This window comes from Lithobates pipiens, unplaced genomic scaffold, assembly GCF_037356315.1.
Source record: "Lithobates pipiens isolate NorthernLeopardFrog02 unplaced genomic scaffold, aLitPip1_a1.2 Scaffold_3, whole genome shotgun sequence".
NCBI lineage: Eukaryota > Metazoa > Chordata > Amphibia > Anura > Ranidae > Lithobates > Lithobates pipiens.
The window spans coordinates 60504019-60529504 of NW_027507790.1; the positions used below are offsets into that span (position 1 = coordinate 60504019).

General features: G+C 44.8%; 1 protein-coding gene across 9 annotated transcripts in view; it reads right to left on the reverse strand.

The window, feature by feature from the left end:
• The window catches only part of LOC143940419 (E1A-binding protein p400-like), a 198696-nt gene extending 188585 nt beyond the window's left edge, over positions 1-10111 (reverse strand). For 8 of the 9 annotated variants that reach the window (XM_077461762.1, XM_077461761.1, XM_077461758.1 and 5 more), the window contains exons 1-2: positions 9997-10111; positions 5140-6514 (exon numbers count right to left, since the gene is read on the reverse strand). In XM_077461762.1, coding sequence (XP_077317888.1) covers positions 5140-6474 — 1335 coding nt within the window. In that variant the 5' untranslated portion in view covers positions 6475-6514; positions 9997-10111. Of the gene's footprint in view, positions 1-5139; positions 6515-9639; positions 9889-9996 lie in introns of those variants that run through there. The other variant, XM_077461757.1, reaches the window with a different exon arrangement.
• Positions 10112-25486: the final 15375 nt, after the last annotated feature.

Sequence of the window (25486 nt, forward strand, 5' to 3'; positions counted from 1 at the left end):
ATCTCCTTCTCACACATGATCGGTGTGTGAGGAGAACCCGGTAATATCTCGTTACCGTGGTTTGTTGACATTCTGTGACCGGCTGTAATTGGACACAGCCAGTCACGTGGTAAAGAGACTTTTTATTGGCTCTTTACACAGATCTGGGATGGGTTGTGTCCGAGGGAGCAGACAGAAACCGAGGTAGTCATACGACGCCCGCCCAGGATGGGAGATCACATCTGCGGACGTCATATGACTATAGCCCGGTACTGTAGTGGTTAAGGTATGAACATGCACTACAGACACAAATTTAGCCGCGGCAATATACGTCTTTATAAATTAAACCAAGTTTCATAAAAAAATAATTAAAAATCTGTTTTAGTCAGGGTGGATAAAAAAAAAATTATAATATATATTTATATAATATAAATTTTTTTGATTTTTATCAAATTTGTTTTAATAAAATGCTTTTGGAGTAAAAATCTAAAATATAGTTTTCCATTTAAGATACATTAATAATTTAGTTTTTTTTAGCATGAAATTGAGCTTAGTTATGTTGCAAGAGGCTGTATATTCTGCAATAGTTATATTTTTGGTAAACTCATTCAATGAATCCCCAAGTTCTGCAAGCTGAAATAACATGCACTGCAAATCTATGCACGTTACAAACTGTGTGACTGAATCGGTTTTGATATAACTGTTTTACTAACCTGACAGCTTATTATTCTAAATAAGAAACCTTAATTTTGTTTGCAAATAAATGGCTGAAAAAAAATAGATGCTCAAACAGGAGTATTGTGTGCATGAGGCCAAACAACGTTTACAAGCAATCATGCACATTTGTGCGCAGATGTCCCTTAACATTGTGAATGAGAGAATAAGTTCGCGAAAATGCGGGCAGTTGTGCGAATACATATGTGTGAAAATGCGCGCAAATACATACAAAAAATAAAAAGCCTGAAAACATGGATGCGCAAACATTTTAAAAGAGCACCTGACATTTCAGACCCATCATGGCAGCGCCCATTAGCGGGCATCCACTCACCTGCTGCCGCCACGTCCCTCACCTTGTTGTGTCACTGCCGCATCACCAGTCATCCCAATAAAGTGAATGGAACTGTTGGTGAGTCAACAGTGGGTCAAAGGAGGAGCCGCTGTGGGACAGAATTGACAGTTGCTCTTTAAAAATTATGATTTAAATCAAGCCTTTTTACTAGTGATTTAAATTGACTTGATTTGAATCAAATCTACCCTGGTTTTAGTTGACTAAAATAGTATTAAATTTAGTTGACTAAAATATTTTAGTCAACAAAATTAACACTGCTGATCACTAGTGCAATGATTTCTGGGCTCCAAAAATTTTTTATACAAAACAAAAAATGTTTTACCTGCAAAAAAAAAAAAAAAAAATTGCATTTATTCTTTTTTAATCAAAAGTGAACTTATTTAATGTGTGATGAATATTTTGGCACCTGAAAAGTCTCACTGATAACGAATGTGTGGATCATATGTGTTAACCCTTTCATGCCTAATCCTATTTCTGACATTTGTTGACAAGTTAAAATCCGTAATTTTGTGCTAGAAAATGACTTAGAACCCCCCAAACACACACACAATATATTACAATATACACACACATTATTTTTTTTATCAGAGACCCTAGAGAATAAAATGGCAATTGTTGCAATATTTTTTGCCACACGGTCTTTGCACAGCAGTCTTTCAAGCTCAATTTTCTGGGCAAAAAAAATAAAGACACTTTCATGAATTTAAAAAGAAAAAAACAGTAAAGTTCGCAAAATTTATTTCAATTAATGTGAAAGATGATGTTACGCCGAGTAAATATATACCTAACGGGTCATGTTTTGAAATTTCGCACACTCGTGGAATGGCGACAAACTACGGTACCTAAAAGAAAATCTCCATCAAAAACCTTTTCCAAAACTGCACTGCGCAGAGTTGCATTAAAGCGGGAGTCCGCCGGGACTCCGCATTTTTTTATTTTTTTTTTAAAGTCAGCAGCTACAAATACTGCAGCTGCTGACTTTTAAAATGGTGACACTTACCTGTCCAGCGCGCCCGCGATGTCGGCACCCGAAGCCGATCTCTAGATCGACACTCGGGTGCTGCCGCCGCCATCTTGGGTATGGGAATCAGGAAATGGAGCCTTTCGGCTTCATTTCCCGGTTCCCTACTGCGCATGCGCGAGCCGCGCGGCGCAATCCGGACGGTCCCCGCTGCCTCTGGGAACTGTGCGTTTCCCAGCAGGCAGCGGGGCACTTGCGCAAAGGGGCGGGCAGTTGTGGAAAGGGGCGTAATCTACGCCCCTTTCCGCAGACAGCTATCCCGGAAGTGGGTGCAGTTACCTGGATTATCCAGGTAACTGCACCCCCCTCCCCCCTCCCCCCTGAAAGGTGCCAATTGTGGCGCCGGAGGGGGGGGGGGATTCCGATGAGCGGAGGTCCATTTTAGGGTGGACCTCCGCTTTAATATTGACAAGCACCATTGAAAATAATATGATTTGTGTTGTCATGCAATTCTGTGTGACTCAGGTCACATCTGAAATCAAACTAGTATGAACCAGGCTTTACATAAGAACACCGCTTTTTGACAGCAGTTATGCAATACATAGATTTTCTAGCTGTTATTTTGAGGGGTGTAGATATAAGCAACAGAGAAACTGAGCCCTAGGAGATACATTCTATATAGTGAGTACAGTCTATAAATATTATACTGATTAGAGGTCGACCGATATATCGGCCGGCCGATATATCGGCCGATATTTGCCGTTTTTTAAATAATCGGCATCGGCCGATTGTGGATTCTACAGCAGGACTTTGAAATGACTTCTGTAAGAAGTCAGTGTGAGTTGCCTGAGTCCTCATAGCAACACTTTCCTCCTCTCTGGGCAGACTGCCAAGAAAAGAACTAAATGATACAATGTTTACACTTGAATGAATGAAGTCATCTGTGTAGAAGTTCTCCGTTTAACCATTTAAAGACTAAATCTTTTCTGACACTTGTTGCTTACAAGTAAAAATCCTGTATTTTCTGCCAGAAAATCACTTAGACTCCCCAAAAATTATATATATTTTTTTAGCAGAGATCCTAGGGAATAAAATAGCGGTTGTTGCAATATTTTATGTCACACGGCATTTGCACAGAGGTCTTTCAAATGCATTTTTTTGGGAAAAAAATACACCATTTAAAAAATAAAAATAAAATAAAAAAACAGTAAAGTTAGCCCATTTTTTTTTTTTTTTGTCCAAAAGTTTTGACTACCCGTTTTTATTTAATATATAGGTTTTTTTTTTTTTTTATCTAGATCATACATACAAGTAAACTGATTGGAGGTTTGTTTTGTTTAATAAATGTTTAAGTGTAAGAAATTTTCTGTATCACTTATGAAGGCTGCTTTCACACTGGAGCGGGCAGGCGTTGATGGTAAAACGCAAGTTTTAGCGGCTCTACCATCATTTTAGCGGTGCTATTTGGCTGCTAGTGGGGCACATATAACCCAGCTAGCGGCCAAGGAAGAGGTTAAATGCCCCCATGAAGCACCGCTGCCAAATCGCATGGCATGCGCTTCGGCAGTGGTGCCCATTCATATCAATGGGCAGGAGTGGTGGAGGAGCAGTATACACCACTCCAAACGTGCTGCTTGCAGGACTTTTTTTTTTTAAGATCCTGCCAGCGCATCGCCTCAGTGTGAAAGCACACAGACTGCAGGGGAGCCATTTTGCAGGCACTTTACAGGCGCTATTTTTAGCCCAAAAGCGCCTTAAAAAACGCCCCAGTGGGAAAGGTGTGTTAGATCAAGGGGGATTAAAAATAAATAAATAAAATAAAACCGGCCTAACATATCGGCCCAAAAAAATCGGCATCATATATCGGCTATCGGCCGCCATGATTTCTAAATATCGGCATCGGCCAGAGAAAAACCCATATCGGTCGACCTCTAATACTGATGCAAATTTTCCAGGGGTTTATGGTTTTAAAGACCCTGCAGATTCAGAAAAATATATTGATCTGTCCAAAAATGCACTCTGCTCCCAATTTCCTGTCATGGACTGGCAACACATGCCTTTTCTGTGTTGAAGTCACAAGAAATTGTCAGCTCTTCCCCTGCTGTCCTTTGCTAAAAACTGCTAGTGCTGGATCCCTCACACTCTCTTCATCTCCACAACACAGAGGAGAATTGTTCTGTAGGCAATGATAGGAACTGGGAGTGCTTTTGAGATAGCTAAGAAAATATGCACAGGTCACAGTATTTTACAGGTTGTTTTGAAAAAAAAAAAAAAATGTCCTACTTATCTGCTCTGTGCAGTGGTTTTGCACAGAGCAGCCCTGATTCTCCCCTTCTCGGGCCCCTTGCCAGCGCTCCTGGCCCTCCCTCCTGCCTAGCACTTTTCAGAGCGAGCTTGCTTAGGTGCCTCCATAGCAACCTGCTTGCTATGGGGGCACCCGAGCAAGCTTGCTCCCAAGCCACTGCTCCGTGTCTCCCATCACACACAGAGCACGGTTCGGCCCTGCCCCCTTCTCTTTGGCTGTGATCAACAGTAGCAAGAACCAATGGCTACCACTGCTGTCTCAGCCAATGAGGGAAAGATCTGGAACAGCCGAGGCTCTTGTGAACATCGCTGCTTCGAGATGAGGCTCAGTTAAGTATGCGATTTGAACAGGAATGTGATACAATTCCTGTCTGAATCTCATGCGGTTTCCCCCACCCAGGATGAGGTCACTATGATAAGCCTGGGTTCACACAGGAGTAGTTCAGGAAACCACATGCGATACGGACAGGAATTGTACAGCATTCCTGTTCAAATCGTATGCGATTCTTTGCAGTGCAGTTTGAGCCCATTCATTTAGCATGGGCTCAAAATCGCACCACATAGGTATCGGTACTCAGTATCTTGACCGAAAGCATTGGTACTCATACTAGCTGGTAAAAAACAACGGAATTGGTATAACTCTAGTTTATTTAATACACATATAAAGAACAAATAAGAAAAGTTTATATTTAGGATTAAGGCTGGATTCACACCTATGCATTTTTTGTGCTTTTTGCACAGGTGTGAATCCAGCCTTACAATTACATATACTTTTAAGTGCAACATCTCTGAACCATTAATCATGGAGCAAAGTAAGCAAACTTACCGGAATTGCAATGGCCACAGAATTGTTTTGCACTTCTTCCTCTTCCACTTCCATTTCTACTTCCAGATCCAAATCATTTTGTTTTAGAAAGTGTTGCAAGGATAATGGTGGCTTCTTTCTGAATGCCAAGTAATCCATCATATTTCCTTGACATTGCTGCAGAAAGAATATTTCAATCAGATACTCCTTAAAATTTTCCTTGAGGACTATCATGTTTTTGTAGTGATGATCCGAACACTGTTTTCTAAACTGAGCAACTTCAGCATTTGCAGGTGGGATCGCTTCAAGCCTTTTAGTTTGCTTTTTTAGGGTACTACTCATTGTTGGAGTCAGAGGAAGACTAGACAGTCCCTGAGGAGCAGAAGCCCGCGATGGACTTGTTGGAGTTTGTTGTGATGATACACCAAAGGTTGATGTCCCTGCAACACCGGCTATCATCCCTCCAGAAGTCCTATCAAAGCTGATGGTCCTTCCCAGCTGTTGGCCATGTATAACTTGTGGCTGCTGAATGAACTGTCCTTGTATAATACTGCTTATTTGCGTTGGTATATTGGTGGCTGTTAGGTGACTTGAAGTCGTCAAGGTTTGTATACCAGTTCCTGCTGGAACAGCATTCTGTGAACCAAATTGATGAACAGTGCCAGCAGGCTGTGAATTGGAGTGCAACAAAGTACGAGTCTGAACTGGTGTGGAAGTGCTAGAAGGAAGATGCACTTGTGTTCCCGGTGCTATCTGAGTAATTCCAGAGCCCTCCTGAAAGACAAAGTGCCCAGTGCCAGAAGCACCAAGACTAAGCTGCCTGACAAACAAACTTGCATCTACAAATCCATGAGTGGGACTCTGGCTGCACATTCCCAAGCTAGCGCCAGTTGTTGCTGTTCGAACACCTTGTATTGCTTGGATTGGCACAGAGTTGGGCTGTGTCGGACTCTGTGTTTGGACTTGCTGAGACATTGGAGAAGTGACCTGAATATAGGAAGGAGATCCATGTTCAAACCTCCTTGGCTGGGAACTGAACTGAAACCCAGGAGAGGCTGGACTTGCTATTGGTAGTGAAGTCAGAGTTATCTGCTGGTTACCAGCCACCACCTGCCCCACATTCTGTAACGTAATGTTTACATTCTGACCGGCAACTGGATTACGGCTCATTATGAGTTGCTGTATTTGGTAGCTGGGTGACTGTGGTCCAGCAGAACTGACGGCTGGTGTATAGGACTGTGCAGGTGATTGGGGTGTGGCTTTGTTAGGCCTTTGCTGCTCGCCATCATTCCCTGAGCTGTTTTTAGGTGGCTGAGGTGTAGATTGAGTATCCTGGGGACTGCTACCATGGGGCATTATAACCCCAGCCCCCAAGCACGATTCAATCTATATAATCCTGAAAAATTAACAAAAACGACATAATTAGCTTTGATGCAAGTCATAATGAACACACAAGAGCAAAAACAGAAAAGAACATGGTCGCAATCGTTTTTCACAGAAACATACAAAATCCACCTTACTTGTGTTCAATAACATCTTTCATATGCAAAAAAGAAAAAACTATTTCCATGCACTAAAGTATGTCCCCATTTTATAAAGCAAATTCAGTATTATACATAAGTTTGTCACCTCCAAAAAAATAGAAAACTAGTAAGCCTATTACACATTAATAAAAATATCAGTTTTCTGTTAGGTCGCATAATGCTTTCAAGAGCCGATGTCAACTGTTCAGATGAAAATTTCTGAAGGGACATGCTGAATTTTTTTCTAGTTACCAGAATGAACCATTTTTGTTTAGTTAGTACAGTATTAATCCTTAAAAACGAAGAAGATGGCAATGAAAAAAAAAATGTAAACCCTCCTTATCCTTTACAGCCAAGGAAACTGCTTATGTTTGATCTGCAACTGCCATGGTGCTGCACATGTCATCAGTTATAACACCAGCCATTTGATGGTTTGACAGTTTGGTTGAGGACACAATCAAATATGACAGTTAGCAATCCCAGCATTCCAGGAATGTAACCGATTTTTTTTAAACTGTTAAAATGATATGTTTTGTTCCGCTTTATGTTTTACTGCTGTCCAGGGGCTCTAGGCTTCAGCAAAATGGCAGCCTCCAGCAAAAAAACAAAAAAAACAAACAGGAAAAATACTGTAAGCAACTTACAGCGCAAAATAATTTTGGTAGCATAATTATTAATGAGGAATGTATGTTCCTTGCTAAAGAACATCATCTTTTTATCAAATTTTTATGCTTAAAGTTCCACTTTAAACAGGATCAAATTGTAGAGTGTATGGCAGATTTAAAGTAAACTTTAAAATAGTAAAAGTATAACTAAAAAGGCAAAAAAAAAATTTTTTTAAGTTTTGGATAGAGTGGAGATGGATTAGAGCAGTGGTTTTCAACCTTGTCCTCAAGAACCCCCAACAGGCCATGTTTGGGGAATTTCTCTAGATAAAAGAGCTGTCCAAAATACCAAGCCATTGACTGTGGTTTAAAGCATCTGTGCAAGATAAAGGAAAACCAGCAAACGTGGGACCGTTGGGGGTACTTGAGGACAGGGTTGAGAACCACTGGATTAGAACACCTGTCAGTTTTTATAGCTATCTGTATCCCCATGTTAGGGAGATTCATCCTCTTCACCATTATCATCAAAAAAAAAAAAAAAAAAAGAATTGTAGCTGGAAACCACAAGGAGGGACACACACTCCTTACAGGACCTCAGATTATATGCTGAGTGTCCCCACATAGGAGTTTCCCATCCTCGTGTCCTTTTTTTTTTGGTCCTTTCGTGCCTCCTGTGATTGCCTGCAGTCAAGTCTTTTATCTTATGGTGTCTGCATGATCCCCTGACCCATTATCAATTGCAATATATCTTGGGAAGGCTCTAATATTCATTTGGACAGCATCCCCTGAGGAAGCCCCATTTTAGGGTACATGAAAACATGTTGGAAACCACACCATCGTGCTATACCTTTAAAGAGGAAGTTGAGTTTACTTCCTCTTTCATTCCCTGCAAAGGCAAAGCATAATGGACTACTATGCATCGCATAGTAGCCCATTATGTGTCACTTACCTGACACAGGAGCCAGCGAAGTCACCGCTGTCCCCTGTAGTTCGGCGCATCCATCTTCTCGGTGGGGTCTCGCAGCTCCGCCGCTGTCATTCGGCGAAGCCGCGATGACGTCACTCCCGCGCATGCGCACGGGAGCCGAGACGCGCGGCATCTTCGTCATCGAGGATGCCACGCTCAGTGCGCCGTAGACAGCGGTGCCCATCTTCGGGCAAATATCTCCTAAACCGTATAGGTTTGGGAGATATTTCTTGGACCTACAGGTAAGCCTTAATCTAGGCTTACCTGTAGGCCAAAGTGGTTTGTAAGGGTTTACAACCACTTTAAGGACTGTACTGTAGGCGTCTTCTCTAATGCAATTGCAACATTTTTACGTATCAATAAAATCCTATTTGTTTCTATTGATTTAAAGTGGAGTTCTCAAAAAAATAAAAAATTCATTAATGTGCATGAATTTTTTTATTTTTTTTTAGAAAAAAAACATTTATTTTATTTTTACTTACCTTATAATGCCTGTTGCTATGTGGTCCCTCGAAATCTGCCTCCTTCAGCACCTAGGCTCCTGACATAATTTCCCTTGGCACAGGAAGGGATATTACCTCTCCCCCCTCCTTCTAGGACAGTGATGGGGAACCTTGGCACCCCAGATGTTTTGGAACTACATTTCCCATGATGCTCACCTACACAGAGTGCATGAGCATCATGGGAAATGTAGTTCCAAAACATCTGGGGTGCCAAGGTTTGCCACCACTGCTCTAGGCAATCATCTGGGACACGTGACAGGTCCCAGATGATTGCCCGGCCAGTCACGGCACGGCTCTCTCATGGGCAGTGGGTGCTTCACAGCCAGCACCAACCGTTAAAATGCCGGCATGGCTGAGCGGAGGGGAAGAGGTAGTGGGGCTTCGATCCCCTGCATCACTGGACCTGCATCACTGGACAGGTAAGTGTCCAATTATTAAAAGTCAGCAGCTGCATTTGTAGTTGTTGACATTTTTTTTTTTAAGTGGAATTCCACTTTAATATGCACCTATAAAAAACAAAAATCCCACAAATCTCCAATATACAAATTACCCAAGGGATGTGGTACTATATTGTCCAGAAGCTGAGTTTTGGCCAGTAATAGAAGGGAACTCTTCCAATGGGGACACTAGTTCTGGTGACATCCAGGGATTTGCTCCCTTTGAAAGATTTCCAATCACTTCCTGTTTTGGCTATGGACCAGGAAGTGAAGGGAAATCACCAAATCACAATGGGGACACAGATGGCAAAGAAAGACTGACAGTGGGTATACCCCTGCCTTATCTATCCAAAATGAAAACAAGGGAGATGGTACAATCAGAGTGCATGTCCAGCGCTGACAAAGACAAGTGTATGGAGAGGGAAGAGCCAGCAGCTGGTAGTCTATGCAGCCTGCTCTGTTAGTAGATACAATGCCGGTCACTACCTCCTATGTACAGCCAGCAGCCAGGCTCTGAAGGGTTATGCCTCCCCCTAGCAGTGTGTTCAGGCCGAGCCGCCCGCCGGAGACACACAATGGAAGAATAGGAAGTTCCCTGTGCGGGCCTCGGTTGTAGGCCCGAGTCTCTCACACACAGAGAACAGGCCGCTCCGGGCCCGCACTGCCCCCCGCTGGGTGGAGGGGAACACACACATAAGGAAGGAGAGGCTCCTCCACACGTTGTTTGTGTGAGTGCGGAAAGTTCTCCTTATTAGCAGCCCGCCCGAACCTCCTTCCACTCCGATTCCAGCCACATTCCCTCCCCCCGACCTCCCACAGCACCGCTCTGCTCCTCGTACTCACCCCACACACGCTCCGGCACCGCTCCTCCGCCCGCCACACTCACAAAAGGCAGTCCGGATCTCCGCCGGAGGATCCCCTCACTGCGGTGCCCGGCACGGGACACAACAAAACAAAGACTTCCCTCGTCTGCCACTAGAGGGCGCCGCTAGGAGCGTTCCTCGCTGTGTACCCCCCCCCACACGCCTGTTCACCCATCTATTTCTATGTACAGTTTGTGTGTATCCAGATAATACATACAACATGTGTACAGGGGATGAGGGGCTTTAACTTGCTTACTGGGCACTTAAACCCCCCTCGTATCCAGACCAGCTTTCAGCGCTGATGCACTTTAAATGACAATTGTGCAGTCATACAACACTGTACCCAAATTCATTTTTATCATTTTTTTCCCCCCCAAATAGAGCTTTATTTTGGTGGTATTTCATCACCTCTGCGATTTTTATTTTTTGTTAAAAAAATGTAAAAAGACCACTTTTTTTTTTTATTTATAAAAATTTTAAACGGGTAATTTTTTTCCGTCATTGATGTATGCTGATGAGGCGGCACTGATGGGTACCGATAGGTGGCAGTGATGGGCACTGATCGGTTACTGATAGGCAGCACTTCTAGGTGGCACCACTGGTGGGCATTGATAGGTGGCACTTGTGGGCATTTTCAGATGGCATAAATGAGGCATAATTGCCTCTTCCGTTTTGGGACTGATGTCCCTTCATGACGAGCTGGTGATCGGCTTTTTTTTTCTCTTCCGCTGTCAGCGCGAGGAGAAAAAACCGAGCTTTTGTTTTGATCATGTGATCAGCTGTCATTGGCTGACAGCTGATCACATGGTAAGGGGCCCGGACTGGCCCCGTACTCAGATCGGTGATCTCCCGAGTCTCAGTGACTCAGTGATCACAGCGCGCGCATGGAGTGTGCACAGGGGAGGCCGTCATATGACAGCCTCCCGGACGGCCATAGCGCGGATGTCAAGTGGTTAATCTCTTCAGCTCCAGAATATTTACCCCCTCGACCACTTCAGCCCCGAAAGAATTGGCCCCTTAATGACCAGAGCACTTTTTTACAATTTGGTACTGCGCTGCTTTAAAGTGGTTGTATAGTCCTTTTTGGGACTTTTACCTACAGGAAAGCCTATAATAAGACTTACCTGTAGGGTACAGGTTTAGGAGATATTCCCCTCGCAATGCGCCACTGACTGCAGCGGCGCATGCGCACAGGGGATTCCCGGCTGAAAGCCCGGCAGACGACGGACGCTGCCGGGAAGAAATCGCTCGCACGCATGCGCGGGAGTGACGATATCGCGGCACCGGCCATTCACAGCGCCAGAGCCACGATACCCGGAAGAAACGCAGAGGGAACATGTCAGCTCCCTCGGCGTGAATCGGACCAAATGTTGGGGCTTCGTTCTAAGGTAAGTATTTCATAATGAGCTAGTATGCGGTGCATACTAGCTCATTATGCCTTTTGCTTTGCAGGTAGGAAAAAAAAACTCATCAGCGGGTATACAACCGCTTTAACTGGTAATTGCGCGGTCATGCAATATGGCGTACCCAAACAAAATTTGTGTCCTTTTTTTCCCCTCACAAATAGAGATTTCTTTTGGGGGTTTGAGCACCTCTAGGATTTTTATTTTGTGCTATATAAGCGTTAAAAAAAGAATGAAAAATGCTTAGATGCACTGCTTATTTAAAGTGGAGGTAAAGCCAAAGGCATAATTTGTACCTATAGGTAAGCCTATAATAAGGTTCACCTATAGGTAGTGTAAACATCTCTTAAACATGTGCCATTTAGGAGATATCTACATTACATGCAGCCAATGATGTCATCGGTGCATGCGCTTTGAAGGAATGGCCACCCGTGCCGTTCCTTCAGATACCTGTGCCGTGAATGATGGCTCCCCCGCGCATGCGCCGGAGTGACGTCATCGCAGCTCCGGCAGTCACACAGCCGGGGTCCGCGGACCCAGAAGGAAGACGGGTGAAGATGGACGCTGCCTCCAGCGATTGCATCGCATCGCTGGAGGGCTTCGTTTTCAGGTAAGTTTCACGTAATGTGCTAGTATGCGATGCATACTAGCAAATTATGCCTTTACCTTGCAGGTCTAGAAAGAAAAAAAAAAACACCCAGCGATTTACAACCACTTTAAAATAGAACTCTTTAGTAAACCTTTTTTTTTCATTTTGGATAGAGCAAGGGATGACTTTAACCCCTGTCAGTTTTTTTTGCCATCTGTGTCCCATAGAAGAGATTTCCCTTCACTTCCTGTCCGGTAGTCAAAACAAGGAGTGAGAAGTCCCTCTAAAAACCAATGTCAAAACCAGGTACTCGCTCTCCCCCCAAAGATAGAAGGGGAGGGGGAGGTAGAAAAACAGAAATTCCACTTTTGGGTGAAGTTCCGCTTTAAGAATGTTTATTTGATTTCCTAATGGTTAGTGGGGTCAAATCGATGTTCATTTTCAAAGTGACAAGAAAATTTGAAGGAGCAGGACGGAATTTTTTTCTCAAATTAACACATTCCTAACAGTGTATGTTTAAGGGCTGGTGTAAGTTTTTTTGGCACCCTAGGCGAAACCTCATTTTGCCGCCCCTGGCTCCCCCCCTGACCCCACCCCTGACCCCACCCCTTTGTCCCGCTCATGTATACCCCCACCCTTTTAATTAAGTGCCCATCAAATGCAGCCCATCAGTCCCCATAAAATGCAGTCTCATCAGCACCCATCAATGCAGCCTCACCAGTGCCCATCAATGCAGCCTCACCAGTGTCCATCAATGCAGCCTCACCAGTGCCCATCAACGCAGCCTCACCAGCACCCATCAATGCAGCCCCACCAGCGTCCATCAATGCAGCCTCACCAGCGCCCATCAAATGCAGCCTCACCAGCACCCATCAAATGCAGCCTCACCAGTCCGCCTCAATGCGGCCTATCAGCGGCCATCAATGCAGCCTCACCAGCGCCCATCAATGTAGCCTACCAGTGCCCATAAATGAATGTTTGCTTGCTTCCATTCATTTGGAAGTCGCGACAGACACAGTTCTCCACCGCCGCAGCACCTCTGACACTATGTGCAAATGGAACAGCGGCTGCCTGCTGATGTTGAGACTTAGTTTCTTGCTGCAGAGAGAACAGAGTAAGAACACCAGTGGCCGGACGGCTGCCTAGTTTGCCTAATGGTAGCACCGGCCCTGTATGTGGTTTTCATTCGGGAAAGTCCATTTATTACAAAAAATGTATTGTGAATGTCTACTAGTGTATGGCCAGCTTCACTCTCATGATGACAACTGTTTCCCCAGACAAGACAAATATGCAACATCATTTTTTATTTGTTTTGGTAGAATAGGGGGATGCAGGAATCCTTGTTATCTCTTTTATTGCGGTCTGTGTCCCTTCTTCTGTTGACTGGACTCAAAGAACTGTACTAGTTCAAGTTGTCTCATGCACAGAAATAGGTTGACTTAAGAGTAACTCCACTTACATGAAAAAAAAAAATAGCAAATAAGAAAATATATATAGCATATACATTTTCGACACACATCATATTGTAATTAAATGTTATAAAAAATGACCTTTCCTTTTCAATCTGCAGCTCTGTCATTTTCTGAAAATGCAATGCAATTTGGCTACCTGGAGGTGTTCTGTACACAGAATGTGCACTGACCACTCCCCAGAAACATAATTTCCTGCTTGTGTGATTGTCTCACTGATTTTCCCAGAAGTCTGCCTAAGATACAAGTCAGATTTCAGGCATCCCCAGCAACAAAAGTGTAATTTTTGGTGAGATACTCCCAATAGGAACATGTCTGAAGGGATGCAGACCCTGCAATTCTCCAATTAGAGCCCTGCAGGTGCACAGCTGATTGATAATTATGAAATCGCTCCTATTAGATTCACTTTCCCACATGGACACACACAAACACACACACGGATTTCTTCATAATAACAAAAGGTAGGAATCTCCAACAGAGTCTCCAGTTTTCGCCTTCCTCTGGAACAACCATAGGTTAGCATACCCCTACCTCCGGCCTCCTTTCCATTTTTTACGCTATCCTAGGACGACTATTCCAGATCACAGCCAGACTTCTTTTCTAAGCGGAGACCTCAACCTTAAGTAAAGGCAGCTGGAACAGCCAGCAACCGAATACAGCCAGCAACCGAATACAACAACTCCTTCCGCATCCATATAGGCATCCCCTGATCAACTTGCGCGCTAATAGCCTCAAGCACGGCGGCAAGTCTGATACCTAGCCCCACCTCAGGATCAATACCCTGATCAGGATCATCATCTTAGGCCCATAGTACCATCAACAGCATCCACAAACCATGTGCTACTTCAAATACTCAGCTGAAGTTCTGCACAGACTAAGGAACATCAACACCACATTGCCATCTTCCATACAAAAAATACTTCAAAGAGAACAACTATTAAAAACCGGACGACAACCAGCTCCCAACCACAGGAAGACATCTACTCGACCACTACAATTAGATTGCGCCTTGATTAACGCCAGGTCTGCAGTCAAACATAGACTGGAAGTACCCGACTTCATCATCGAGAACAATGTAGACTGCCTCTTCATCACCGAAAGCTGGTTAACCTCTGACTGCAACACCATCCTCACCGAATTGGTGCCGGAAAACTACAGGATCATAACCGAACACCGGATAGGGAAAAAAGGAGGAGGCCTAGCAGTGATCTTTAAAGGTCACCTTGATCTCACTAAACCATCAGCTCAGAACCCAGTGTCTTTTATGGAAACCCTGACGCTACATTTTCAACCAACACCCCATGACACCACTCATATTCTACTGTGCTACAGACCACCGGGACCAAAGTCCAATCTTCTTTCACCCCTCACGGAATCCTTTGCAATGCACACCCTAAAATTCAAAAATTTCCTGGCACTCGGAGATTTCAACCTTTGGGCAAACGAGCCTAAAGACCCCATCGCGACTGCCTGCATCAATCAACTAGAAGAACTGGGTCTACAGCAACTGATAAAGACTCCCACGCATGGGTCAGGACACACCCTGGACCTCATTTTCAAACAGAACATCGACGTCAACATACTCGACAACATAACTCTGCCATGGACGGATCACCACGCCATCAAATTCAAAATCGCTACCAACATCACCAACGCAAAACGGAAACCTGTAACAACGCACTGGACCAGATCGCATAAAAAACTGTACTCCGAAGCCTTCAAAACCACTCTGTCCAAAAAAATATCTACAATAACCTTAAACCACTCTACGGAGGAAACACTCAACTCCCTGAACAAGGCATTACTGCAATCAGCAGACTCGGTAGCACCAAAACGCAGGGCTCTCATCAGGAAGAAAAATGCTGGATGGTTTAATAGCTCCCTCTCCGTACTAAAGCAAGAACGCAGAAGAGCGGAAAGAACATGGAGAAGAAATCCCACCGAGGAAAACCTATTTAACTACAAAGGTCTGACAGAGAATTATCGGAAAGCAATCTTCAAAGCCAAAAAGGACCACTTCTCATATACAATCTCAACGGCCGCAAACCAACCACGGGAACTGTTTAAGCTGGTTAATCAATCAATGAATCCGGTGTGCCTAGAACCCCCAGAAAGCGAATCCCAGGATTACTGTGACAAACTGTCGGATTTTTTCATCGATAAAGTCAAAACCATCAGGGAAACAATTTGTCAGAAGAAAACATCCAACCTCAGCCAGCAAAAACATAAAGAGGATGTCCGCACCAACATACCGCAACCGCCAAAATTTTCACTATCCCCAATTACCGTAGACACCGCAAAAAACATCATTAATAAACTGCGTGACAGTACCTCACCTATTGACATCATCCCCACAAAACTACTGAAAGAATGCTCCGACATCGTGGCTCCAACCATAACCCACCTCATAAACCGATCATTCCACGAAGGGATTGTTCCCAGCATCCTCAAACAAGGCATTGTCAAACCTCTACTCAAGAAACCAAACCTGGACCCTCAGGATCCAAACAACCGTAGGCCGATTACAAGCCTCAACACCATTTCTAAGATCATGGAGAAAGCTGTAGTACATCAGCTACAATTTCACCTGGATACTCACAAACTCCTGGACCCGCTGCAATCAGGCTTCCGCCCGGGTCATGGAACAGAAACAGCTCTCCTCAAGATTTGGGATGACGCCCTCGAAGCAGCAGATGACGGAGAGCCGTGTCTCCTCGTACTGCTAGACCTAAGTGCAGCGTTTGATACAGTAGATCACAATACTCTACTCGTCCGCCTCACAGAAGTAGCCGGAGTCCAAGACATAGATCTCCATTGGTTCACGTCCTTCCTAGGAAATCGGTCACAGACAGTGAAACTAGGAAAATTCCTCTCCGAAACTCGGGCAGTCACCTGCGGAGTCCCTCAAGGCTCTCCATTGTCACCCGTTCTCTTCAACATTTACATTCGCCCACTCCTTCAAATCATCAGATGCTCAGATCTCTGCTTCCACTCTTACGCTGACGATACACAACTTTATTTCCGGATCAATGGAAAAAAAGATCACCAACAACAACTTGAAAACTGCCTCAAATCAATAGAGGACTGGATGACCACCAACTCCCTCCAGCTGAGCCAATCAAAGACAGAGCTTCTTATCTTACACCCAAATCATAAGCCCGCAACCAAAACCTCCTGGTCTCCACCAACCGTCTTTGGGCAGACTATCTCCCCAAAGACCAAAGCGAAGAGTCTCGGGGTTATTTTAGACGCACAAATGTCAATGGATGCGCAAATAGGATCTGTAGTCAGTCGATCTCACCATCTACTGCGCATGCTTCGCAGACTCATCCCTTTTATCCCAAAGAATGACAAAGCAGTGGTAGTTGGAACAATCATTAATTCAGGACTGGACTACGCAAACTCGCTTTACATAGGATTACCACAATATCAACTTGCGCGATTACAACTGATCCAAAACACGGCGGCAAGGCTGATAACAGGAAAAAAACCCTGGGAATCCATTTCTCCTTCACTGAGGAGCTTACATTGGCTAACCGTAAAAAATCGGATCACGTTCAAGACCCTTTGCCTCACCCACAAATGCGTGCATAGAGAAGCTCCGCAATACCTAATGGAGAAAATAAATCATTACACACCAAACCGCAGTCTTCGATCAGCCAACAAAAACCTCCTCCTCGTGCCCAAAGCCCGGTATAAATCCAAGGGTGATCGGAGATTCGCTGTCCAAGGGCCTCTGATATGGAATTCTCTACCAATCAACATCCGCCTGGAAGAAAATCACCTGGCTTTTAGGAAAAAACTCAAGACCCTCCTCTTTTAGCAGATGATCAAAGCTCGCCACAGCGCCTAGAGGCGATTCAGTTCGCATTGTGCGCTATATAAGTATTTCATTCATTCATTCATTCAGAGTTTGTTAAAATCCTTGCAATGTACATAGATCACCCGGAGGAGAATGTTTTTTTTCTCAACAAAAGTGAAGTTGCTCTTTAAGATATAAATTAATTGAAGGGAGTGGCACTGTATATCAGCAGGACAGAACCTTTAACCATAAGATTGACTGTTCTGTCATTAGTGAAAGGATAAGTTGATCACTCTGTGTCTTTATTCATTTGTTTTAGGGCTCATTCACGTTAGCTTTGCTCTCTGAAGAGTGATCAGCATTAGGATCGCTCTTGGGAGAGCATTTGACAGGGGTGGAGGAGGTATTATATTGCCTCCTTACCACCTAATTTTACTTTTTGAACCCCACACTGGTGCGCTGCAGCTACATGCATTGAGCAAAGACAGCCAATAGAAGTAGATGCAGACTCAGTGGCTGCACTGACCTTTATAGGCTGTCTACATGGAGCTCTGGGAGGATGCAGACGCAATAACAAACAAAGCCTGTACACAAACGTGTGTCAACGCATTTTTTCGATATTTTGGCTGCATTAGGTTTCTTTTTTAGGCTTTCTTTCCTTTATTTTCACCTGGAGATCCTGCCAGTAAGTCTGTTGTCTCTTAACAGCACAAGCTCTCCTGCAGATGTAGCAGTTCGAATGTTGAGACAAACCATTTACTAAGACAAGGGTGCTTATAATGATCAGCTTTTATTTATTGAGGTAAAACCTTTATCCCAAATGAAAAAACAGTTTGCTGTGACTGCTTGTGTAAATCCAGTGTGAGCTGGAGTTTGGCTTCAATTTGTTAAGTGTATCTAAATCTGCTAGTGCATCTAATACTCCATTACCATCAGACTGACAATGCTGTTGTTCAAAGGTGCCCCTGTTCTCCTTCCTCCAGAGTGGGGGCACTCTAATACAGGCGGCTAGATCAGGGTTTCTCAACTCCAGTCCTCAAGGTAGGTGCCCCAACAGGTCATGTTTTCAGGCTCTCCATTGTTTTGCACAGGTGATTTGATCAGTTTTACTGCCTTAGTAATTACCACAGCCGTTTCATCTGATGCCGCGTACACACGACCGGACTTTCCGGCAGACTAGGTCCGACAGACTTTCCGAACAAACGGACTTGCCCACACAGGACTGGACTAAGTCAGTTTGAAAGTCCGTTCATTTTGAACGTGATGACGTAAGACGGGACTAAAAAAGGAAAGTCAATAGCCAGTAGCCAATAGCTGCCCTTGCGTCGTATTGGGTCCGTCGGACCAGCATACAGACAAACGGTTTTCCCGATAGGAGTTGAGTCCGTCGGACAGATTTGAAACGTGTTCTATTTCTAGGTCCATCTAATCTTTTTAATGAAAAACAATCGGATTAGCCCACACATGATCGGATTGTCCAACGAAATAATTCCGTCGGACCTAGTCTGCCGGAAAGTCCGGTCTTGTGTACTCGGCATAAGGGAAATCCTGAAAACATGACCTGTTGGGGTGCCTTGAGGACTGGAGTTGGGAAACACTGGGCTAGATTACCAGGTAAAAACAGAGGGAAAGAAGCCTAAAGAAAACAAATGCAGCCACCACATCTAAGGGTTGGTAATCTGCAATATATTACATACCTCTTTCATTTTGGGTTTAATACCACTGTTAAAGTATTTTTATTTTTTTTAATTTTTTTTAGTGCAAAGCTGATCTCCAGCTTTTTCTACACTTTACATTGTTTAGTTTGTTTGAGCCAAGCTGTCCCTCACTGACATGTGAGGCCGCCGGATGTTAGGTATAAATTGTATATAGCTGAAGCTAAATACAGCATATCACACTGTGTTCCGGGGCATTCCAGAGAGGCGGGCTGATGATGATTGTTAGAATACATCGCTTTCTCTGATTGGCTGAGGGCCAAGATAGACTCTAGTGTGTTCTGGGTTTGAGACAGAAAGTCTCGGCTCAAACCCAGAACACGTTGCGGTGCACTGTATTTAGCCTCAGCTACAGTACAAGTGGTTTATACCGCACATTCAGTGGCCTTACATGTTAGTGAGGGACATAATGCGTTTTGGCCAACCTGGTCCAAATTAACTATACTATATTACCAAAAGTATTGGGACGCCTGCATATATATATATATATATATATATATATACACACACAAATTTTAATGGCGTCTTAGTCTGTAGGGTTCAATATTGAGTTGGCCCACCCTTTGTAGCTATAACAGCTTCAACTCTTCTGAGAAGGATGTCCACAAGGTTTAGGAGTGTGTCTATGGGAATGTTTGACCATTCTTCCAGAAGTGCATTTGTGAGGTCAGGCACTGATGTGGCTTGCAGTCTCCACTTTAATTCATCCCAAAGGTTTCCTATTGGGTTGAGGTCAGGACTCTGTGCAGGCCAGTCAAGTTCCTCCACCCCAAACTTGCTCATCCATGTCTTTATGGACCTTGCTTTGTGCACTGGTGCGCAGTCATGTTGGAACAGGAGGGGGCCATCCACAAAATGTTCCAAAAAAGTTGGGAGCATTAAAGTGGATGTAAACCCGATTCATGAAATTTGACCTAGGCATATATATCTGTAGTCAGGGGCAGACTGACAGGTCGGTCAATTCGGTCGTGGCCTGAGGGCCCGGCCACGGAAGGGGGCCCGCAGGCATACGGTTGCCACCTGTCCTGTTTCACTGTCGGGATCACTCCGAGCCCAGCACAGTGATGGGCGGCATGCGCCCTGTGATTGGCCAAGTGGGGTCATGTGCGGGCAGCCGACATGGGCATCTGTGATTGGCCTTGCAGAGCTGGTCACATGCGGAGGCGGGGCTGGCCTGTGGGTGATCACGGCCGCTTGATCCCGGGGTCCCACCTCGCTGTGTGTCTAATAAAGTATCTCTCTCTTTTGCCCCCTCTCTCAGCCCCTCTATCTCTCAGCCACCCTCTCTGTCAGCCCGCTTCTCTCTGTCAAACCCTGCCCCTCTCCGTCAGCGCCCGTCCCTCTCTTTCAGCCCCCCCCTCCCTGTCAGCACCTCCCCTCTCTGTCTGCGCCCCTGCTCTGTCAGCAACCCTCCTCTCTGTCAGCACCCCCCCTGTCAGCCCGCCCCTCTCTGTCAGCACCCCCCGCTCACTTTCAGCACGCCCCTCTCTGTCAGCCCACCACTCTCTGTTAGCCCCTCTCTGTCAGCCCCCCCCTCCTTTCTGTCAGCACCAGTGGTGGCCCACCCATAGGGGTACAGGGGTGCCACCCCCCAAAGCTACTTATCATTAAAAAGTAAAAATAAATACTGGCCCTTTAGGTGTGTGCAGGATGCCGGACACACAGGTGTATGAGAAGCATGATGTGCTGCAATCATTGAAATTTTTTTTTTTAAATGGCCCTTTAATTGTGTGCAGGGCACCAGACACAGAGCTGCTATGGGAAGCATTATGTGTTTGCAAACAAGAAGCTCTATTGGCTTCCTTTAGAGCAGTGATGGCGAACCTTGGCACCCCTGATGTTTTGGAACTACATTTCCCATGATGCTCAAACACTCTGCAGTGCAGTGGAGCATCATGGGAAATGTAGTTCCAAAACATCTGGAGTGCCAAGGTTCGCCATCACTGCTTTAGAGAGACCTTGGTGCAGTGAGCTCTGCGCCCCGAACACTCCCTCTATAGCATTTTTCCCGGCTGTTGTGTGTGATTGGTGGGTCCTGTGCCTTCACTTCCAGTTTTTCTGACTCATCCCGGCAGGTCCAAAGGTGGATGACAGGCGACTTGTGTGAGAGCTGTGAGTACGACGGGGGGGGGGGAGGGGGGGGCATCTAATGTAAAGGGGGGCTCGGAAGGGGACATCTGCTGTAAAAGAGGACTCTGATAGGGACAGCTACTGTAAAGGGGGGCTCTGATGGTGACGTGATGACAGAGTCATCATCAGAGCCCCACACTATACAAGGCTACTTACACGGCGACCGTATATTGTGTTATGAATGAGAGAAGTTAGCTAGAGGCAGGTTAATTAGAGGTGTGCAGGCAGTTTAATATATATATATATATATATATATATATATATATATATATATATATATATATATATATATATATTAATGTGTGTATGGAATATACAGTGTAGTGTAGACTATATACACAGTGCAGGCAGTGTAATAATATATACTCTGCATGCAGTGTAGACTATACAGTGCAGGCAGTCTATTATATATATTAGGGCTGTTACTGATTAAAATTTTTTTTTTTTTTTTATCGATTAATCGAATAATTTTGATTAATTACAATGCGCATACAGATCCAACTACTTTTAGCTGATCTCCTTGCATTGCAACTCTGCATTAGTCAGTGATAAATGTGGTATACACTATATAAAATCACCTGACACTAGTTAATTTCCACAATCCATGACTTAACTTCACAGTTCACACAAATACGTTTTAAATTCAAACTGTAGCACTGATGTAAGTAATTTTTTTTCTACAGTAGTGTGACAATCCCTCTACCTCCGGTCTAACTAATCACTCTCACCTTATGGAAATAATAAAGTATCCCCGCGCTACCATAAACAAGGCTAATAAATAAACTTAAAACTGGTTGCAGCAAACCACCGACAGAGGTGCAAACCCCACCAAAATAGATAAATGTAAAAATCAATAAATGGTGTTCCGCTACCAAACATAAATATTAACTAAAGTGCCTAGTGCATAAATATAAAGTGAATAACATGTATTTTATAGAGAACTGATGACAGAGGTGCAAACCACACTTAAATGGATTTTATAATTAATATAGCAATCCCTCAATAGAGAATTAGTTACAAATATGTTCAAAGTGCCTGGTGCATAAATATACACTGTAAAAAACTTGCGTATTAAAAATCCGTATCACTTGATTTTATTTTTTCTGCTACTTTTTGCACTTTAATATTGCACGTTTGGAGGCTGCTATTTGTATTATTTGATCATATTAGTGATACGGATTTTTAATGCGCAAGCTTTTTACAGTTTATATTGTGTATATTTATGCACCAGGCACTTTGAATATATTTGTAACCAATTCTCTGTTGAGGGATTGCTATATTAATTATAAAATCCATTTGTGGAGTGGGGTTTGCACCTCTGTCATCAGTTCTCTATAAAATACATGTGATTCACTTTATATTTATGCACTAGGCACTTTAGGTAATATTTATGTTTGGTAGCGCAACACCATTTATTGATTTTTACACTCTCACCTTATGGCATGGACCCCTGTGCAAACAGGTGGTCATGCAAGCGGGTATCAAAAAGGTTAACACGGACCATAAACGTCTCTCACGTCTCCTTAGATCTCAGCAAGGACGCCGGGTCATGGGTAGAAAGAAAAGCTCTAAGTGCTCATCGCTTAAGTATAAGATTTAATTTCTTTATCGTACATCACGGGAGAGCATTATTCATGACTATCTGGGTTATACGCTACCTTTAGGTGATTGGACACTGGCAACCAATAGCAAGAAGGTTCCTCCCATATAACCCCTCCCATACGGGAATTACCTCAGTTTTTTTGCCAGTTTCTTCAAGGTGATGGTCACGAACGTTGAAGCTCTTCAATTTCTTCAATAGATGTCCCAGTGAGGACGTTGTAATCGGATCCATTCGGATGGCACAAAGGTAAAGTGGATGGTATCCGAGCCTCGGTGCAAGAACAAGGTTTTGCTTGTAATGTGTCCTTTATGGTGCTTGACCCCTGTGTAGTGGTATTCTGGTCAATAACTTGCCCAAAATAACCAAAAGGGTGCTTTACAGTTCCAAGGGTGTGGACCCCAAAATGGGGGACCCGGTCCTTGAAGGTCCACCCGCCGTGATGGGGGAAGATTGGGCCTGATATTCCAGGTCCTGCAGCGTGGAGTGGTGAGTACTCCCCTCTGGGATGGCCTATTTATATCCCCCTCTGTTACTGTGTCCTCCCTTAATGTTGAAAGTTACAGACTGTCTCCAACTGCTTGTTTTTATCCGCACAAGTGCGTCGCTGGAACGTGCGCCATTGCCCAGCGTGGTGCGCTGCTGGCTTTTAACCTGTCCGGTATGGTGCGCCGTTGGCACACAGGCACATGCGCGTGCACCGCTGACATATTATGGCGTGCGCCATGGAATATGCGCCTCGTGGTGTTGGCGGTTTTTCAGGCGCGCATGCACCATATATTGGCCCCACTGCTTAGCGCCATTGAGCGGCGCATGCGCTATGTATTGGCGCCACGGATTGGCGCCATTGATCGGCGTGAGCACGCTAGGGTGCGCACATGCGCCATGTGCGTGCGCGACAGTTCACGTGATACACGCTGGTGTGCGAGGACACCTTCTGAAGCCTTATAGGCTGGAGTTCCCTGGCGTGCGCTGTGGAGACACAGAGCTGTTGTTTTGGGACACGTGAGTCTGCAGGTTTGGACACAGTTGCAACAGGTTGGCGGGGAGTGTTTTTATAGGCTGCAATAGCTGCTGTGTGCTGGATTGCAGCTGGTGGCTCGGAGGGAGTACTGTCTTCCTTAGGCCGCGTACACACGCGGGGACTGTTCGCCCAACTTTGTCCGTCAAACAGTTTCAGCAAACAGTCCGCTCAAAATTAGCATGGACGGACATGGCCACACACGACGAACGAACAGTTTGCTGAAACCGTGCGCGATGACGTGAACGGCACGTACGACGGGACGAAAAATACGACGTCCTATACACTGCATTATAACTTTCGGCGTGTAAATCCTTTCTGAGCATGTGCGGAACTTAGTTTGACGAACAAGCCTACACACGAGGGGACTTTGTTTCAGCGGACAGTTTTTCGGAATTTCCGAAAAACCTTGTTCAGCGGACTGTTCGCTGAAACTGTCCGCTGAAAGCCCACACACGGGCGGACTGTCCGCCGAAACACTGTTCAGCGGACAAAGTTGGGCGAACAGTCCCCGCGTGTGTACGCGGCCTTATACTTGTAAGCAATGTCTTCCAGAAAAAGAGGAACAGGGAGCAAGGCAAATGCAGGGGTAAGAGTACCTCCTTTAAAGTCAGGAGACCAACCTCTTGTGGATATTGCCCCAGTCTCCCCTGAAAGACGTGCGGCTTCTGGCCTGACTGAGCCATTGCATGTGTCCCTGCCTCGGCTTATGTTACCAAGGATGATTTGGCGTCTGCCTTAGCTGGCCTTGAGGGCAAAATAGCAGGTATGATTGCCTCAGTAACACAAGGAGGGAGGAAATGTAATAGATCTCGCTCTCCTGAGCCTGACCCCAGTGGTGAATCACCTGAGCATCAGGACTCCAATAGCCAGGCAGATCCAGGTGATCCAGAGCTGGAGTGGGAAGAGGAAGTGGTCACAAAGAATAGGGAAGAAGCCTCCCATTCCCAAAAATTGTTCGTCCAATCTCTGCCAGAGATGGTTCAAGCTGGGTTTAAATGACCCCCAGTTCAGAAGACTGGACCTTCCTGTTCTACTTTGGGATCCCTGTAACCTCAGCAAGGTTCCCAAGCATTCCCTCTGCATCCATTATTGGAGCAGGTGATTTACGCAGATTGGGATCATCCTGACAGGATATACTTACCTCCAAAAAGGTTTTCCTTTTTATATCCTATGGAGGAGAAATTCAGGAAGAAGTGGGATACACCTTTAGTGGATGCAGCCATTTCTTCAGTGAATAAAAATTTAACCTGCCCGGTGGATAACGCCCAAGTATTTAAGGATCCGGCTGATAAAAAGCTAGAATCCTTGTTAAAAGCCTCCTTTGCAGTGGCCAGCTCAGCAGTTCAGCCAGTGGTAGCAGCTATCGGCATCTGCCAGTCCCTAAAGGACCGTTTTAAAAGGTTGGTTAGGAACCTACCTTGTCAAGAGAAGACTACCAAGGAATTATCGGAGCTTCCTTGCGATTTGTGCTTTGCAGTAGACGCATTAAAAGACTTGATTCAGCAGATGTCTCGTTGTGCACTGCTGTTGGTACATATGCGCAGAGTCTTGTGGCTAAAGAACTGGTCTGCCGAGATGCCGTGTAAGAAACTTATTGCAGCTTTTCCTTTTCATGGAGAACACCTGTTTGGCAAAGATCTGGATAAGTATATCCAAAAGATCTCAGGAGGAAAGAGCGCCCTACTTCCTGTTAATAGGAAGAATAAACGGCCTTCTTTTAAAATTCCCCATGCTCCAG